The following is a 20,513-nucleotide window of genomic DNA, read 5'->3' as shown; positions in this document are numbered from 1 at the left end:
CTAAAACAAAGCAAGTTCTTTTCCTCAATGACTTTATATGAAATTTCTTATCTGGTGTGACATGAGAAACACACTTGGAATAAATGTTTTATTACTTACAGGTTCTTCCTTAACAACTAGGCATAAATCACCATCACTGCTCCGAGTTCCAAATCCATTTAAAGAAGACCCAACCAAAAAAAGTCTACTTTCTAGAGAAACAGAAGAAAATGATATTATTTAAAATTTAAAATAGGAATGCATATATATAAAGGGCATGCAAAACAGGGAAACATACGTGGAAATAACAGCTGGATTTCTCTCTGCAGTTGTGTTCGACAGAGTTCTTTCTTCTTTAAATCACTTGTTTGCTGCTGACATGTTTCAAATAACTCCAGTATCTGCTGACTCAACTTGAATCCACCGGAAAAAAAAGTAAAAGTTTTGTTCAGAAATGTAAAAGTAATTACCAAACTGAGAAGTGTAAATTAATTCTACAGACAGTATTTTAAAAATAAATATTATCTCCTTAGCATTTTCTGATACAAAGCTACTGTTATTCAAGTTCAGATGGGGAATGATTTGAAAAACTACCTATAAATTTTATAAAGTAAAACATTGCTTACAAGTCCCAGAAAAGTACAGTCACAGGTAATTCATAATGACTATAATCCACGGGTTAGCAAACTACAACCCTTGATCACTGTCTGTTTTTGTATGGCCCATGAGCAAAGAATGGTTTTTACATTTTTAAAGTGTTATAAAAACAAACAAATAAGAATATGCAACAGATAGCCAAAATATTTACTATCTGGCCCTTCACAGGAAAAGTTTGCAAAGCCCAGATGTACAGAATCGGTAAGGCAGATCAACATAAACCTAGAAGTCTAGTAGGTACTCAATATTTGTTGAATAACAAAATAAAGTAATAAATTTCTTTACAACAATGCCAAAATGAAATTTTATTGTATTTATAAAGTTCTTTCATCTGAATGACCGTGTTCATGTGGAAATATCCTCATGTGAAAGAAATTTATAATTATGTGGAAAATATGAAATTTCATATTCTTGCTCCTCTCCCTTTTTTACATTCATGAAAACATTTTTTTCTTTCCCAAGGACTACTATAATAAAGATCTAATAGGTTTATATATAAAAGAATTTTCCTTACTATCTAGACATTTACTTAGGGATTCACATTATTAAATCATGTTACTTTACCCCAGAACTGACATATAGAGTCCAGATGAGACAAAAACTCAAAGAAATGCACAAATGAGGGTACAACAAGTTCATGAAGAAATGGAATTAAAAGATAATATAAATCCTTCCATGAACTTGTTGAAGTACCCTTATATATGCTGAAACAAGATTCCAGTTGCTTAATTTAGAGAAATATTTCAAGAGATGGCTTTATGTTCTTATAATTAAAAAGAAAGGGCGGAGATACGGTATGAAATCTCCTTGGCTGAAATCATGTATGATTTAAATCACACATGTAATACCAAGCTAACTATGCATAATGGCCCTTCAAGAATTTTCTTTAATTTTATTTTGTTTCATTCCAGGATAAATTTTTCCTTATTTTTAATTAAAAAAAAAAAAAAAAAAACTATTCCAACAAAGTGTCTATAAAAGAGATTATTCTTAAAGTTGTTTAAATCTCAATAATACCACCTGTTTAGGTACTTACCAGGATCTATTACCTTAAAATTAATTAACTTCTCACTGTAAGTAAATTTACATCTGCGCAAAATTGCACAAAAAGATTTACCTACATATAGTTTAAAATATTAAAATAAATATTTCTTCCAAATGTAAATGTTCACTTTTTCCTAAAAAATATAACTGTCCTCAAAGTCAAACTCAAATTAAATTACCAATAAAATTATCATGGTCTGAGAGCAATACAAGCCATTATAAGAACAAGTAAAGTATGGGTTTGGATTCAGAACAAACACATCAATATACAAAGCTTAAGGTGTAACTTTCGCATGGTATTCTCAGCAGCCTCTCCACTGTCCCTGTTAGCTGGGTCGCCATGTAAAAGAAAGAAAAAATAAAAACCTTTTAGCTGGGAATACCAAGACCTGATCATATACTACAATGTATAAAAAATGGTAACTTTTTTTTCCCCTACCTACAAACAACAAACACAAATTAGCAATGACCTTTCGAAATAGAAATAAAAGTAGGCATGATCCAGAAAACAGGTCACTGGCTCATAAACATGTCAATAAAAACTAGCAATTCTTCAGGCTTTCTATTGCTTTAATCTTTGTTACACATATAACTGTAGAAAGAGCTGGTACTAATTTTCCAAGTAATATAAAGCTGGATGCCTAATAAAAATTTTAATTCATTCTTGATGCTGAATTCCCTTTCCCTTCAAAGTAACCAATCCTAAAATAAAATAGAATCAGAAAAATATCATGCCTAAAACAACCCACTCCTTGTTAGTGTGTTAAATTATTACATTTTTGTGTGTGGACACAATGCAGAACCTTCATAATTTGTAAACTGGCAGGCTGAGATGGCAGTGTAGATTACTGATTTTTTTTTTTCTCCTGATGTTTGATTGCTTTTAGGCACATACTATTTCTTGAACCTGGCCAAGGAACAACTGCTTAATAAGGAGGATGGGAAAAAAATAAACAAGCTTTTACTTGAACTCTCTTGTGCTTTTTTGTTTGTTTTGTGGCTGGCCAGTACAGGGATTTGAACCCATGACCTTGGTCTTATAAGGCTGCATGCACTCTAACCAACTGAGCAAACCAGCCAACCCCTCTTTTGTGCTGAGCTCTGGTTTAGGTGTTCTGTGTAAGGTATAACCTCACTTGGCAGAGATGGGGTGGTGGGGGCAACTGGCCAGTAAGGGGATCAGAACACTCTTGACCAGTGTAACTTTATATCTTAAAGTTATACGAATCTCAGTGGCTTTCAAATTTTTTTGGCAGACACATACATTAAAAAGAGCCCCTTACAGACCTGTGAGATAACTATTGCCGAAATATTCCTCCAAGGATGTCAAGAGGCTCCATAATATTTGCCCCTTTACAAAATTAAACATTACACAAGAAATTTTGAATAATTCCTTCAAAATCATCTTTTTATTTTATCGGATAACTCTGATTCCACTACAGCCTTTTTTTGTGTGTGTGCAGGAAACCATATATTCACCTAAAAGCTAAAGTAAAAGTTAAAATTCAGAAAAGTTAACTCAGGTTTCCAATTTCAAGAGTTCTTTTTGTTAAAACAGCAACTTGAAAACAGAAAAAAGATTTTTAAAAAGGAACAAATTTAACTCAGAGGGTACTCATTTTCAATTCTTTAGGCTTACAACAGACAGAATATGAATCCTCAAAGTAGTTAAGAAAACTTCTATTAACAAAATCTTTCCCTGGAGCTGGCAGATTCAACTGACTGATTTATTATTCTTCAGAATAAATTCATTAACCAGTCTTAAGTGAGCCCTCTATACTATCCAGCAAATACTGTTTCAAACTTCCACTCTTTTTCTGTCAGATTGATTTCCTGAATTCAGTAAAGGCTATTTCAAACCTCTTACATCCCACTTCACTTTTTCCACTCTCAACAGATGACTCTGCACAGTAATTCAGAGAGAAAACAGGAAGAAGCCATTCAACCATGGGAACTCCAATAACTTCTTACCATATCTACAGAACTCTCTCTATCCTATCCTCTCCTCCTTTCCTCCAGTTTGAAAAAGCATTTCTCTTACCTAAGGCCAATCACTCCATCCATACAAAGGACCCACTCCCTTTCCACCCTCTAGAAAACCTTATTCATTATTGTTCTTTTCTTTCCGGAGTGGTCAACCTTCTCCCTCTCTACTGAATCTTTCCCACAAACATTTATATGAGGATAAAGTTTCTCCCACCTTAAAAAAAGTAAAATAAAAAAGCCTTTGTCCCAACTTCCTACCTTCAGCTCCTCCCTTTCACACCCAAATTTCCCAAAACAGTTATGCATACTCTTACTTTCCATTCCTGTTTTCCTATTGTTTCTCAACCTATTTCAATCAGTCTTGTATAAAGACTCTCTTCCTGGACAATCATATCCATACTCTTGGCTTTAATTACCATCTGTATGCTGATGATTACCAAATGTAAATTTCTAGCCAACACCTTTCTTCTGAATTCCAGATCTCTATATATTCAACTATCAACTCTAAATCTCCACTTTGATGCTTCAAAAGCATCTTAAAGGCAACATGTCCACAGAATTCACGAGGCAATCCCTACTAAACACACACATAAATCTGGCTCCTCTTTCATTTTGTTCTGTCTCAGTGAATGATACCATGATGCATTCGGTTGTAGAAGCCAGAAACTTGAGAGTAATCCTCAATACTTTCTTCTCTACCTAATCCAGTGGTTCTCAACCAGCGGTAATTTTGCCAACACCCCTCCCCCACCAGGGGACAACTGGCAATGTCTGTAGACATTTTTGGTTGACACAACTGGGGATTGGTGGCACCTAGGGAGTAGAAGCCAGGAATGCTGCTAGCCATCCTAGGATGCACAGGACAGTCCCTCAACACCAAAGAGGGCTAGCTTAAAATGTCAATATTGCAGAGATTTAGACAACATAATCTAATCCATCATCAAATCCTATCAATTCCACCTCCTGAATATAACTTAAATCCATCCATTTCTCTACATCTTCACTACCAGCATTTCCTAAATCTAGGGTCCATTACCTTTCACCTGGAATACTACAGTACAATAACTTCCCTGCCATCCATGCTTCCTCAGCTTCAATCTCCTCTCCACACTGCAGACAAAATCTTTTTAACTCATCTCTCTTCCCTGCTTTTAAAGAAAACCTGAAGAGTTTACCACTGTCCTTAGGCCGAAAACCAAAATGGCGCACAAGTCCTTGCATTATCCGCCCCCTCCCCACTTCGCCAACCACACCTTCAACGATTCTCCCCCTAATTCACCAAACTCTAGCCATCTTGGCCTTCTTTCAGTTCTCTGCACACTCCATGCTCCTTTCTTCACTAGGAACTTCAAACATGGTATTTTCTCTTTTTAAAGCATTCTTCCCATCCCCACCACTCTTTTAACTAGTTAACTTCTACTCATCAGGCTTTCCCTGAAACCTCACATACATTCTCTCAGCACTCTGTAATTTTTCTTCATAGTACTTACAAATATATAAATATAACTTTGATTTGTATAATTATCTTTAATGGCTCTCCCTCTCACTACACTATACGTAAATGGTAAAGAGACCATGTTCATTTAGCACAACATTGTATCTCCCTTGCCTAGAACTCACAAATATTTGCTGAATACTAACTAAATAAAAAATCTAATCTACTCCAGGAGGTTCAACTGTCACTTTTAATGCAGGTGTATTCAGAATCCGTTATTTCTGGCCCTGACTGTACTTCTGAACTCCAAACATATACTGTCAGTTCAGTTACAAGACGTTTTTCTACAATAACAATTAGCTTATACATAATTGGTAAATAGGGGAATGGTATCGATATAACATTGAAGTTGGGTTTGTACGTGATTGTACATTGAGCTGAAATTGTAGAACTATAACTTTCAGAAGACAGAAAAAAAGTCCTCGGTATGGCTGCTGCATAGGCAGGAGTCATTACAAATCTAAAACAACTAAAAATAAGCATTTGTATCCAGAGTTCCTGATCAGGAAAATATACCCCTAGCCTCACACAGCTCTGCACTGGTGCATTTCCTTTTGTCTCTACTCTACCTTAACAACGGCTTCACTGACTCAGAGCTCTGTTTTTAACTGCCTTGGTCTCAGCGCTAACCAGCATCTCAACTCTCTTTTGTGTATTTTTAATATTACCTGCAGCAGCATCCAGCCATGCTAAGCTGCCTGCCTGGTCTGTCCAAGTTATTTCTCAAGGCACAAATTATTACTTCTCATAGTGTGCTAGTTACAAAATTGTTTAGGTTTTGAATAGTCTGCTCTGGCTCTATTTCCCATAAGCTTTATATGTTTAGTGTACAATTTACAGAACATGTGGTTTCTTAAGAGCACAAATGTTATACTAGACTTTCCCACAGTTCCAAATAGTTCTTGACTATTTCCTCAATCAGCTTCTACACCTAGAATGTAGGTTCCTTATCTCTGTTGGTAGCCCAGAATCAGATCATTAGAGTCATTCATGTCTCCTTCTCTCCCCTATATTCAATTATTCAACATGTTCTGTCAATTTTACTTAGGTATTATCTCTCACACCTTTTTCACTACCATCTGCCATAACTGAAAGCTTCAGTGCCTTTCATCTGAGTGAATTTAACAGCTTTCAAGGTGATCATCCATCCTCCAGGCCCACCTCATTCCAAACTAAACTCCACTATACTGCAAGAATTATCTTCCTAAAAATACAAATCTGATTGTGCTATTCCTCTACTCAAAAACCTTCAGTGGCATTCTACAGTACATGCAAGGGCCCAAACCACTGCTTCATCTCACACCGAACCCTCTACTCACTTTACACTCTACAGAGGTAAACCATACAAACCATTAAGCACACTGCTGACAAAGAAAGACACTTAATAAATACTAGTTATTGCTGTCAGGTTATCTGGTATTATAGTCAGTTCTAAGAATGTCATCTCCCTACCTTTATTTTAAGCATCTTAAGTTCCTGCTCTTTGTATTTTTTGAGACAAGGGTCAATTCTTTGTTTTGTCACTTACTAGTTGTGACCTTAAGCAAATTATTTAGCTTTCTAAGCCTCAATAAAATTAGGATAATACCCATGTCATGGGGTTATTGAAAAGACTAAATAAAGTAACATGTGTAGAATGTCCAGAAGAGAAAAGACATCAATAAATGTTAGTTTTCTTAAAAACCATTTGCCTAAAGAATGAACAAAGAACTGTTTGCCATCTTTCTCCAACATCTAGGCAGGGATAGTGGCAATCAAAGAATTTGGTTCAAATACAAAATTTATCTTTATCCCTCTGAGATAAATGCCTAATTCCAAAAACGTAAGATTCAGTAGAATCTTTTTCTATGTGACTAAGCAAATAAAAAGTTATTGACCTGGAACCACACACTACCAGATGATTTATAGTGACTAATCTGACTTACCTGTTATTAAGTTTACTGAGACTCAACATATGCCTAGTCCAAATGCAGAACTAGTAGTTATTTAGTTAGTTCTAATAGTTAACTATTACAAACATATAAACACATGCAAAAATACAGACAGCTTTTACTATCTATGCATAATAAATTCCATTTTAAAAACGGGCCTACCAACATGCTATATATTTTAAAGCCCACATATAGTAAAAGATTTTTATATAATCATTCAAAGAATTGGTCTGATTTGATTTATACCACAGGCTTTCACAATTACAGCATTACAAGAGTTTCTTTAAAACAAGAAAGTAAAGAAAGAAGAAAGAAGGTTGGGGAGGGAGGAAATGGTACTAAAACACCCCAAGTTAGTCTTTACTCATTTTACTTTGCTTTTTCTTCTCTCCCACTGTTTTACCTGATTATTTTACCTATTTCGTGGTACAAAAAGAATTACAAAGAAGGAAAAAATAGCCTTTTCAATAAATTGTGCTAGGACAACTGAATCAACAGCAAAAGAATGAAGTTGGGCCCCGTACTTCACATCACATACAAAAATTAACTCAAAATGGATCAAAGTCCTAAATGTAAGAACTAAAACTAAAAAACTCTTCAACAACACAAAAGCATTAATCTTTGTGACCTTGGACTGAGCAATGGTTTCTTAGATATGACACCAAATGCACAAGCAACCAAAGAAAAACAGAAAAACTGGACTGCATCAAAATAAGAAGTTTTTGTGCCTCAAAGCACACCAAAAAGTAGAAAGACAAGCCATGGGATGGGAAAATATACCTACAAATCATATATCTGATATGGTCTTATATTTAGAATATATAAAGAACTCTTACAATTCAGCAATGAAAAAACAAAACCGCCCAATTAAAAAATGAGCAAAGGATCAGAATAGACATTTCTCCAAAGAAGATAAACAAATGTCCAACAAGCAAATAAAAAGATGCTCAACATCATTAATCATTAGAGAACTGCAAATCAAAATTATGATGAGATACCATCTCACATCCACTGAAATGGCTACAATCAAAAAGACAATAACAACTGTTACAGTGTCAGCAAGGATGTGAACAAATTGGAACACTCATACACTACTGATGGGAATGTAAAATGGTGCAGCCACTTTAGAAAACACTTTGGCAGCTCCTCAGAGTTAAACAAAGAATTACCATATAACCTAGCAATTTCATTCCTAGGTACACACCTAAGAGAAATGAAAACATATGTCCATGCAAAAATTGGTTCAGGTATTCATAAGAGCATTATTCATAACAGCCAAAAAGTGGAAACAACCCAAAGTCCATCAACTGAGGAATGCATTAACAAAAACATGATATAGCCATACAATGGAATATTTTTCAGCTATAAAAAGGAATGAAGCACTGATACATGCTACAACATGAATGAACTTTGAAAACATCATGCTAAGTGAAAGAAACAAGACACAAAAGGCCACATATTGTGTGATTCCATTCATATGAAATGTCCAGAAGAGACAAAAGCATGGAGAAAGAAAACAGATTAGTTGTTGCCAGAGGAGGGAGAGGTTAAGGAGGGGGATGGAGAAGTGACTGCTACTGGGTACAAGGTCCCTTTGGGGGTAATGAAAATGTTTTGGTGGTGATGGTTGGACAACTTTCTGAATATACTAAAAACCACTGAATTGTATGCTTTAAAGGGAAATCTTATGGTACATTATAACTCAATTAAAGAACAAAGAAATGACAGAGGAACAAAAAGCAGCACAACTAAGGAATGAAGCAGGTATTGCTTTTCTGACTCAACATTTTCTGCATACTTACTATGTTCTAGACCTATGCTGGTTGCTAGGAACCCAAAGATAAATAAAACAAAGTTATTACATTCTCTTAAGGCCCCTCCTTACCCTACAAATGTCATTTTTCTCAAAAGTAGAGCAGCTTTGAAAATGCAAAAACAGCCAAGTGTAAGCCATAGACAATCCAAGAGAATGCAAATAATTACATTATAAACCGTTCTCGATTACCTAGAAGTTTTTTTTGTGTTGTTTTGTTTTTTTAGGTTTCACTAAATATGTGGAAGGTGAAAGATATGCTTCTAATATTGGGTGTTAAAATAAGTCATTGTTCCCAAATGGTGACAATGTAATTTTCCAAGAATTATTACTTTGTGTTTCATTTCATTTATGTGAAATGTTTTTTACAAATAATGTTTTTGATAAATCTTTCCTGATCATATCACTTTGAATGTATTACTTTCTCAGTGACTCCTAGGTTCTCTATTTTTGACATTCAAAAACCTCATGATAAACACAAATAACTCAAAATGCTTTTTAATACTTTATTACAATACCATATGAAAACTTATTTTTCTGTAATAAGAACAAGTAACAAGAGAACTATCTAGAAGATCAAACATTTTGAACTCTAATCCCAAATTTTTACGAATCAGTGGAATACCTGATTTTCTTTTATGGAAGTACGGCTATGCACTTCCATAAAAGAACAGTAACAAAAATTGAAGTAATATTAACACAGAAAATTGGGTTGGAACAGTACTTACAGTACTTTAAACAGTCAAAAAAAGGCATGTTCTACTTAATCCAGGACATTAGATATTTCTCGTTCTTTGAACACATTATTTATATTAAATTCCCAAAAGGCGAAACTAAAGTCTACATTATTATTACCTTATCTTTGGCCTCAGGCAGTGTGATTTCTCTAGGTTCTAAAAACGGTATTTCTCGAAAAGGTGGAACACTTCTGACTATATCTGGTATATAGTGTGTATGAAACAATGGCGGCATTGAGTATCTTCGTTCACCTGATAAAGGCACTATCTGGTTAACTACAGTTGGCTCTTGGTGGGGTGAATGAAAACGTTGCCGTTTACCATCAAGAGGAAGGTTTTTTTCATCGCTTAATCTCCTGAAAACAAGCAATATACCTTAGTGATTAAATACATAACTTTCTGAAAACAAAGAGAAAACCATTAAAAATACATAAATATCATATAGATAATGACAATATTATGACTGTCAGTAAGGTCACAGTATTAGTTCTATCTGGATCTTTAAAATATTCATTTTCAGCACAAGAAATGCCTCTCAACACCTTAGAAAAAATAAGTAGTAATAATGCACATAGAAAAACAAACTACATGTATATATTGGAATTAGTCATTTGAACTACCCCATGTTTCATCTCAACAGCGAAAACTTTGTAGGAAAAATTTTATTATTAACTCACTAAGAACAAAAGACCCAAACCCTAAACTAAGGAGAATAAGGTTAAGTGAGCTAAGTGCTATACAGAAAAAAAGGTCTCTTTGAATATACCTATGTTCTGGCTCATCAGTAGGAAAGGCCAAATTAAGAGATACTTTCCTTTGAAAAAAGCTATATAAAATTGGACACCTGAGGAAGCTTGAAAATTAACTGCATCAGATAATAGCATTATAATAATGTCAGGTTTCTTGGGCTCTTGGGCATGATCAATGTATTTTGGTTATACAGGAGAATATCTTTGCGTTTAGGAGGAATAAGCTGATGTGTTTTGGAGAAAATTCAAATGATACCAACAACTTTCTTTCATATCGTTCAGAAAATAAAAAGTGTCGGGGTAGGAAGAGAAAGAGGCAGAAAGAATCAAATGTACAAAACTTTAATTGATAAATCTAGGCAAAAGGCCTATAGATGCTCATTGTACTATCCTTAAAAGTTTCTGAAGGTTTGAAAATTTTCAAAATAAAAAGGCAAGAGGAAAATAATTTAGAAGTAAATATTTTTTGAGGAAAAAAGATACTTCATGAATATATTAAGTTGTTCACTTAGGTAATATTTTATGCCATAGAAAATAGTCCAATTCCCTTTAAGCTCTAAAATTCTATGGGCCATAGCCATCTGAAGATTTTATTATCATTATAATACTCCTTTGGGATTATGCCAACTTCTTTCTCCTTGACAGATCCACAAAATAACTAGAATTCCTACTCACAAAAAAGTGTATAGTATACTTAATATTTTTAAACACAAATGTAATTTAGAGCTATACATGCTAAATATCTTCTACTGAGAATACCAATTGTGGTTTAAAAAATATGTATAACTATGAACTAATGAAACTTATTTTCATTCATGATTCACAAACTGGTTATCAAGGCAATCTCTAAGAAAATTAAAATCTGAATAAAGTCAATACTTTTAGAATCATTTTATAACTTGCCCCAGTAATAACTCTGAAGAACTTGTAGTGCTTATAAGCATGGGATCCAGAGGCAGACCACTAGATTTCAAATCCCAGCTATGCCACTTCCACCTATATAACTGTTACTTAACCTGTGTGCTTAAGCTCTCTCCTCAACAGAAGACGGATAACAGTATCTACCTCACAGAGTGTTATGAGACTTAATCAAATCATTACTCATAAAGTCCTTAGAACAATGCCTACTACAGTGAGTGATTAATAATTCTTAGTGTTATTTTTATTATTATTTTTTTTCTTTTTCTTTTTTTTTTTTTTCTTTTTTTTTCAAGATGACCGGTAAGGGGATCTTAACCCTTGACTTGGTGTTGTCAGCACCACGCTCAGCCAGTGAGCGAACCGGCCATCCGTATATGGGATCCGAACCCGGGGCCTTGGCGTTATCAGCACCGCACTCTACCGAGTGAGCCACGGGCCGGCCCCTTAGTGTTATTTTTAATTGGACATCAAAGTTACAGAATGTTTGTACAGGTTTTAAATAACAATATCTTGTATATACTGCCAAACGTTATTTTAATAACCACCTCTCAAGTTCTATAATTATTTTACAATGCATGGATTTCTTTTAAGCAAATAGGTTAAAATTAATTGGCTCCTGACTTGACTGTAGACAGCTTTACGTCAGGTAGAAAATTTTACTACAATAATATTTGTTATCATGAAACCTCACCTGTGCAAGGTTTAGATAAATCAAAAGAAAAATACATAGTAAACTTTGCTAGAAAGAAAGTGTTATGAGGAGAATTGTGTTCTCTCAAAATTCAAATGTTAAAGTCCTCAACCCCAGCACCTCAGAATGTGACTGTATTTAGCAATAGGAACTTTAAATAATTACGTTAAAATGGGGTCCTTAGGATGGGCCCTAATCCAATATAACTGGTATCCTTAGAAGAAGAGAAGATTAGAACACAGAAAACACAGACAGAGGGACAGCCATATAAGGACACAGAGAGAAGGTAGCCATCTACAAGCCAAGGAGGCCTCAGAAGAAACCAACTCTGCCAACACATTGATCTTAGACTTCAAGCCTCCAGAATTGTGAGAAAATAAATTTCTGTTGTTTAAGCCACCCAGTCTGTGGTACTTTGTTACGGCAACCCTAGAAAAATGAATACAGAAGACCATCTGATTTAGTTAAAAACCTCAATTGAAAAGTAGTTTTCTGAAGAAATGTAGCCTCATTCCATCTAAAATTTACAATACTGGCAGGAATAAATCAACAAAAGAACTTCTAAAATTTTTAAAACATAAAAATTTTAAAATTCTGTGACTGGTCTGATTGAACAGGTTCCAGAAAACAAAATTTAGGGCATAGTGCCCATACAATTTTAATACAAGATACACTGTTAAACAGTTCTCAGAAATGCAAATTTTTCCTTTAAAATAATTGAGAAGTACTTACTTCCTTCCTCGAAATAATGGGGAAGTGGAGGTCTGTATTGGACTGACATTTCCATATGTCAGCTGCTGTAATGACACAGCTCTAGACAAGCTACCAAAAACAAAGAAAGAACAGCAGTAATATACATTTTTTTTCATTAAAAAAACCACTTTAGATAAACTAAAAACACTGATGAAAAAAGAACAAGAAGTGACATTTTCTCTACCTTCAAATGTTTCATACAAAAGTGGTTTATGTCAAATAGAAAACAAAATTTACAAACAATATGGGCCAAAATATCACATACTTACTCTGCATTCTGAAAGTTAAACTGAGCATCTACAAGTTGCTGATGTGAATAAAGAGTTGGTGACAGGGCGAAGAAGTTATTATGTTGTTGATGGTTTGGAGTGAAGGGCGGGCAACCCAAAATTGAGTTTGGAAACATGCTCTTGTTCACTGAAAGTGAACATGTATTCTTCTACCTAGAATAATTTAAAAGGATAATACTAAATTATTATATCTTAAAGATACTGAACTTTTTGATAACTATTATCTGCTATTTAAAACAATTAGTTACCAAGTTATGTATTTCATTTGCAAAGTTATTTTTAAAAGTTTAAATAGGTCTCTTAAGTTCCACTGTAGATAAAAGAAAAATATTAATAGGCCTGGCTAGTTAGTTCAGTTCTTTAGAGCATGGTACTGATAAACACCAAGATCTAGGGTTCAATTCCTATCCTGGCCAGCAGCCAAAAAAAGAAAGAATAATACTAATAACAAATTTTAAATTTGGATTAACCACATTATTAAGTAATAGCAAAATATATGCACATTTCTAATTTTCTGAGGAATTTACCCTAATAAATTTACCCTAAATATCCACAAATCTTTTAGAAAATCAAGGTATCTCCACATACTCTGATGAAAAATAAACCATTTAAGAGAGACATTTAATGAACTCCCACAGATTCTTACACTTATTCTCAATCCAATTTATACAAAGATATAAGCCATCATATGACAACCTAATTCCTAAGATGTGGATCCTTCAGATCTGATCAAACAAGGGAAGGAATTTGTATCACTTAACAATTTATAAAATTCTAAGATTCCCCTCAAAGTCTACACAATTAATACAAAAGATTTCCAATAAAAGAAGGCTTTATTCCACAGGAATGGGGAAAAACTATATAAAGCAATGAGAACCCTTCACCGACCCAGGCAGGAGGCTAGATATTTATTCTTCACAATGACTGATCCAGCAATGCTGTAGTCTTGCAAAAGGTAAGGTAAGGTAGCAAACTGAAAACAATTACTATATTAAGTAAAGTCTACAAAGTAAAAATAGGGCCCTCAGCCTACCTTCCCAAAGCAATCAATTAGAAAACTCTTGACTAAAAAAACTGAGAGAGAAAGTATATAATATAGTAACAAGAGAACCTGTAACATAGTAACAGTTGGGGATCCACCAAGGAAAAGTCAAGCTAACTACAACCTGCATTGAAGCCTACTAGGTGACTGGCTCCATCCAGACACATAGAGCTTCTGATTTGACTTCTAGGACCTCTCAGTTAAAATATATCATGGGTCACCAGAAGAATAAAAGATCTGGGAGTAAATAGAAACAATGCCAAGAACAAATGAACACTCAGAAAAAAAAAAAAAGAATAGGAAAAATTGGTGAGGGCAGGAGGGAGACAGGACAACAGGAGGGAAAATAAAAGAGAGTCAAACTATGTGGTCCAACATCCAACGTTATAACAGAAGGTCTAGGAAAAACAGAAAATACAGAGAAGGAAATTACTAAATAAATAAAACGAGAAAATGTCCAGGACTGAAAGACACCAATACCCATATTGAAAGGACCCAACCAGTATAAAGCACAGTAAAAAAGATACATATCAAGGCATGTTATGGTGAAATTTCAGAATATCAGGAAAAAGAAGTTTACAAAATATTCCACAGGGGGAAATGTTATAAACAAAGGGCTCGGAATCAAAATGGCAGTAGACTTCTCAATAGCACAAGACATAGACTAAAGCCTTCAAAGCTCTGAAGGAAATGCTCTCAGGCTATAATTCTATCCCTTGCTATACGAGCAATACAAGGGAGAATAAAAACATTTTAAACATGTAGGTACCAAAAAAAAAAAAAAGAGAGAGAGAGAGAACTTGGGATTTAGGAAAAGAGAGATTGAATGTAGGGCAGAAACAAAGTAAATTCCCCAGGAGGATGGTGAAGGGAAGCTAACAGCTCAAATTAGAGCAGAAGGATGGAGGGCTTCAAGAAAATATCAATTAATAATAATAATAATAATAATAACTGGTAAATTATGTTATGTATTTGACCATAGAGAGAAGTTCTCCTAACAGAGTAGAAATAATTACAGAAATACAGAAAAGCAGTTAGTTAAAAGTAAAATTACTAAACTACAGAAAAAACACTCAAAAGGTCATATAAAAAAGGAAATATAATCATAGTTACCTACTTGGTTCTTACAATAATGTAAACATTGAATATATTTAAACAAAAATTGTGATGTTTATTTTATATAATTACATATTGTATTTTTTATATATTACACCTATTACTGTGTTATATATTTATATGTTTATATATCACAATTTGTGTGTGTGTATATATATATACATGGAGGATGAGAGAGGTTACAGAAAGTGCTAAGTCCTCAATTTCAGTAAATATAAATTGAAAGAATGACCTATAGAAGCTTTTTTATTAAAAAAAAAAAAAAAAAAAGAGGAAAATACCTTTTAGGCAGCTAAAAGAATTGAAGGTGCTGCCTCTGGGGATTGAGACTAGGAGGATTGGAAAAACTGGAAGCGACAACACAGGAGAGAAAAAGGTAGATCTGGGAATAAACTCATACAAACTTTGTTCCTTGTTTTTTCAATTCTATACTATTAAAATTCCCAACACCGGCCACAGATAAGGAGATTCACCAGTCCAGGGTTCATAACAGATTGTGGATAAAAGTCTCTGGACCATCATCAGATAACATCTCAAATGTCTAACTCTCTAATTTGGACCAGAAACAAGGTATTACCTCCAGAAAACAAGAGTATGTCAACTTTCTTCAGCAGGTCCTTATCTCTTATTATAGGAGATGAAAAAAAAAGAAAATCAGTCCTCTCATACCTGATGACCTGTACCCCCTGATGTTCACTGCTCAGAGGAAATGGACAAATATCTGGAACAAAGCAACATTCCAGGGAATCCTTTATTAAAAGTACATTCAATAATCATGGATTGCCAGGTTCAAAACGGGCAACTAACATCTCGCTCTACCCTTTGCCCAGGTTCACACTCTTTCTTGGCCTTCTTTACTCTGCCTGCCTAACCTAACTTCCCATAAAACATAATTCCTATCTCATTGGACTTACAAAGAAAGTGATATTAAATACAGTTCACTGTAACAAATTTTGCTTGATATTTCATTTTGTTGGACAACAGATACTACATAGATCTAATCAAAGGAAGAAATTTATACTCAGAAAAACTAGAATTAAAATGTTCTATTTTCATAATTATTTAAATCAGTTCATAGTTAAAAGTCTAGACACTTTTATTTATCCCTATAAATAGTATGCTATGTTTTCCTCTGGACCCAAGTAAGGTCCTACACATGTGCATTCATACTTGAAGACCTAAAATGACAGTGCATTCAGATTTGAAAACCCCAAAATGCCCAGACCACACCTTATTTCTATCTTGTTAGTCAAGAGACGTCTTGTGGCCCAGAACTACACTGCAAAGTTAAATAACCAAATTATCACAGGCTTAAAAGCTTAGAATGATTCCACAGCCAAAAGTTCTGTCTAGGGCAGATATCTAGTTCTGCCTATGTTTTGTTCACCAGAACAAAATATCTGTCAGGCTCTCCTCCATGTGAATTTCGGCCCCCAAGTCAGGCTCTCAGCCAGTCCAGCCTTCAGAGTGAGAGAATCATTCCTCGGGAATTTAACCAATGGCATTCAATGCTCACCAACATAGATAATCCTGCATGACCATCTTGAGAAAAGACAGTTAACAAAAAGCCCAAGAATTTTGATTCCTTTTCCTAGTACATTTCAACATTAATTTGAATGAAAATTAAAATGACACCAAAATAATCTATCATTAACAATATAAAGGATTTTTTTAAAAAACAGAAAATAGAGCCTCACAGGATAAAATCCAGTAAAACTATTACTGTACCAGAATGAAGATGACCTCCACAAAATTTTAAATTTTTGTTTTCTTTGTATTCTGAATGAAAGGCTTCTTCACTAAGTAGAGATGAACTATATAAAACATCAGTCCACATGAATTGCGGTAGCAGGTGTGACAAATTTTATGATAGATAAATAAAATCCAGATATTGGCAGTACCCTATTTTATTACCTTAAAAGCTATCAGTTTTTCAATTTATACTGGATAATAAAATAAAATAAAAGTAAATTTGGAACGGTTTTTAAAACCAATGTGTGGGTTCTTGCCTTAACAAGAGAACTTTTAAGATTATTTCCTAAGGTTGACCCCCCGGGAAATTATACAGGTTTATTTGTAAATAATCACACATGAGACAAGGTACTAAAAGAATAGCTTACAAAGTAATTTCTAGTGATAAGGTATTTAGTCCTGTAACTTAAAACTTGGAATTTCTGTCCTCAACTTGACCTCTCCTTCAACAAATTAGAGAACACTCAAGGTTATATGATTCCTCGGAAAGCAGAATCTACCTAGTATAAAAACCAGAACTGAGGCCCGGCCCGTTGCTCACTCAGGAGAGTGCGGTGCTGATAACACCAAGGCTGTGGGTTCAGATCCTATATAGGGATGGCCGGTTCGCTCACTGGCTGAGCGTGGTGCTGACACCAAGTCAAGGGTTAAGATCCCCTTACCGGTCTTCTTTTAAAAAAAAAAAACAAAAAACAAAAAACCAGAACTGTACTGACTAAATCAAGTTATCTGTTCACCTTGCCCAAATACCTTTCATCCCTTAAACCCACTTTTCTCCACAGTACAAAAAGTCTAGTTCCTAAACACCTTCAGGTTTTGAACGGGACATTCCTATTTATTAAGAATTAAATTCCATCCAAGTGTTAAAAAAACTAACCTAGTTACATAGTTCCAAATGGACATTTCTTAAGCAACTGATAAATGGCCTGTTTCACATGGAGCTTGTTACCAGACATTTCCAAATCAGACATAATCGGGGCTATTAACACCAACAAAGTAATGTTACTGGCTATTAATCAGTATAAACTAAGAGCCTTGGGGTACTGAACCATACAATATGGCTGGTAATCAGTACATGTTAAAAGCCTTGGGGTACTGAACCAAATAATATGATGGCATTTGCAATGTAGTACATTAACTGTAATAAAAAACAGACTTGGTGATCAGTTATGATCTCTTTCCTCGCAATATCATATACTGTACATCTGTTAACAAGTTGTCAATTTAGCTTGAGTTTTAGTTTCTATTTGTTTCTTCTCTGTTCACCCAATTGGTATACACAACGTAAAAAACTGCTATTTTAAACAAAGAGCCAAGAGAGAGAAAACAAGACAGGGAACTTAGACAATCCAGAATTTGTGAGACACGTAACTTCCTGTTTTACCTATAAAGCGAGATGGAGATCCTATCTACAAAGGCTGAACGGGAAAAGAAGGATATACAGCGATCAGACAGTCCTAACCTGTGCATTGTCCTGTAAAGTGAAGAACTGAGGCAATTCCATGCCATTTAATTACAAGTCTTAAAGATAAATGCCTTTTTTGATTGTTAATTAATCCAGATATTTACCTTAGTTCTTCACGACCCTTTGAACCACCATGTGGGAGTGCCAAGACAATCTTCCTCTTTTGGTCCTGGACTGAGAAAAGGAGGGGTGGGGAAGCAGGAAGCGAGAACGAGTGAAAAAAGTAAGCTGTCCTAAGACTCTTCAAAAAGTACTGCAGACTGCGGACCGCCCATAAGTATGGTGTGGGATATCTAAGTACCGGAACCTCCCAGGCAAAACAGAACACTACAGTTTCAGAAAAAGTTCCCCGAGCCCCGCCCCCGACCTGGGCCTACACTTTTGCGTCCCTCTCCGAAACCCCCTGAACTCACAGGTGTCCCTCGGTAAGGGCCAAGCAAGGCCTACCAGCACTGCCCGCCCAGGAACTCCAAGGCTCGAACAGCGACGGCGGGGAGAGCTAGGTCGTAGCTTCTGCCCGAGCAAAAGGAGGTAGTTGTGGCCCGAGGGATGGCTAGGCCCAGACCCGGTTCCGGCTAGCGATCTAATTCCCTACCACGGCTGCCAGGGGAGGAGCAACACACAAAAAAAGGCAGAGCCGGCAAGGGTGTGGAAGGTTGGGGGCGGTGGCAAAAAGCGGAAGACCAAAAAGTCGCCGAAAAAGCGGGGTAAAAAGCCCTGTCAAAGACACCCGGAAGATTGAGGTGACCCCGGATGGGAATACCTATCGGGGTCATATTTCCGGCAGCCGCCAGGCCCCCTCCGGGGACCTCTTTGCTCGAATGCGCAGGCGCAAAGGCCGCCCGTGTGCGGACTTGGCGGAAGATGGTTGCTATGCGGTTGCCAGAGCGAGTTGGGAAGGGCTAGAACGGACCTAAGATTGGGGGAACAGGTAATCGGTGGAGGGCCGTCCGCAGGGGGCTGCGTCTGAGCCCTTTGCCCGAACTCGCGTGCAGCTGCTCTTGTTCTGATAAACGTTTCTTACGAGTCAGTGTGTCGGCAAGGAGACTCGTCCCCAGAGAAGCTTTCCTGAACCAGTTTTCCTCCACTATTCTCCTCCGGTTCAGTATTAAGATTTATTTGTTGTTTTTCCCTTCCAGTAAACTGAGAACTTCGTAGCGACAAAAATGCCTTATTTATCTCCAAAGCCCGGACTCGGCGCCCTGCCCATAATAGTAACTAGCATTCACTAATTCAACATTTATCTATTGATATTTCTTCTCAAGTGAACATTTGTTTGTAGGAATGTCTAAATTGTTTAACTTATTGATGTAAATCTGGTAACAGTATTCCTTTATTGTCTTTTTAATATCTATAACATCTGACTCCTTTCGTTCCTGAAATTGGTCATTTGTGTCATCTTTCTTTTTCTCTATCAGTCTGGCGAAAGTCTTATCAGCTTTACGGATTTCAAATCTCAAAGCCCGCTTTTGCTTTCGTAGATTTTCTCCATTGTGTTTGTTTTCTATTTCATTGATTTCTGCTCTTGTGTTTCTTTTCTTCTGCTTTTAAATTTTTTTTATTTTTAAAGCTTTTGTTTTATCTTTCTGGTTTTTTAACGCAGAAACTGAGGTCATTAATTTGAGATATCTCTTTTGTAATATAGGCATTTGGTGGGATGTGTCCCTCTAAGTACTACCGCATCTCACATATTTTGATAAATTGTGTTTTCATTTTCCTTCATTGCAAAATACTGTCTGATTTCCCTATTGATTTCTTCTTTGACCCATGGGTTCTTTGTGTGTTATTTAGTCTGCAAATGTTGAGGGATTTTCTGGATATCTTTCTGTTATTGATTTCTAATGTAAGCCCATTATGATCAGAGAAAATAATTTGTATAGTTTGAATTATTTTAAATTTATTGACACTTGTTCTGTGGCCCACACAGTATGGTCTGTCTTGGTAAATGTTCTATGTGCTTTTGAAATGAATGTCTGTTCTACAGTTGTTGGATGTAGTGTTCTGCAAATGTCAGTCATGTCAAGTTGGTTGATGTTATTGTTCAAATCTTCTATATCCTTACCGATTTTCTGTCTACTTATTCTAATTATTA

General features: G+C 35.4%; 1 protein-coding gene across 8 annotated transcripts in view; it reads right to left on the bottom strand.

Moving 5' to 3' along the window:
• Positions 1 to 19,160, bottom strand: part of TENT2 (terminal nucleotidyltransferase 2) — a 55,253-nt gene extending 36,093 nt beyond the window's left edge. For 4 of the 8 annotated variants that reach the window (XM_063085488.1, XM_063085491.1, XM_063085493.1 and 1 more), the window contains exons 1-7: positions 18,869 to 19,160; positions 18,526 to 18,595; positions 13,026 to 13,199; positions 12,736 to 12,825; positions 9,761 to 9,998; positions 278 to 392; positions 100 to 191 (exon numbers count right to left, since the gene is read on the bottom strand). In XM_063085488.1, the coding sequence (XP_062941558.1) occupies positions 100 to 191; positions 278 to 392; positions 9,761 to 9,998; positions 12,736 to 12,825; positions 13,026 to 13,162 (672 nt within the window). In that variant the 5' untranslated portion in view covers positions 13,163 to 13,199; positions 18,526 to 18,595; positions 18,869 to 19,160. Of the gene's footprint in view, positions 1 to 99; positions 192 to 277; positions 393 to 9,760; positions 9,999 to 12,735; positions 12,826 to 13,025; positions 13,200 to 18,525; positions 18,596 to 18,834 lie in introns of all 8 variants that reach the window. The other 4 variants (XM_063085490.1, XM_063085489.1, XM_063085494.1 and 1 more) reach the window with 4 other exon arrangements.
• Positions 19,161 to 20,513: the final 1,353 nt, after the last annotated feature.

This window comes from Cynocephalus volans, chromosome 2 (assembly GCF_027409185.1).
Source record: "Cynocephalus volans isolate mCynVol1 chromosome 2, mCynVol1.pri, whole genome shotgun sequence".
Classification (NCBI taxonomy): Eukaryota; Metazoa; Chordata; class Mammalia; order Dermoptera; family Cynocephalidae; genus Cynocephalus; species Cynocephalus volans.
This window is presented reverse-complemented; position numbering and strand designations above follow the sequence as displayed.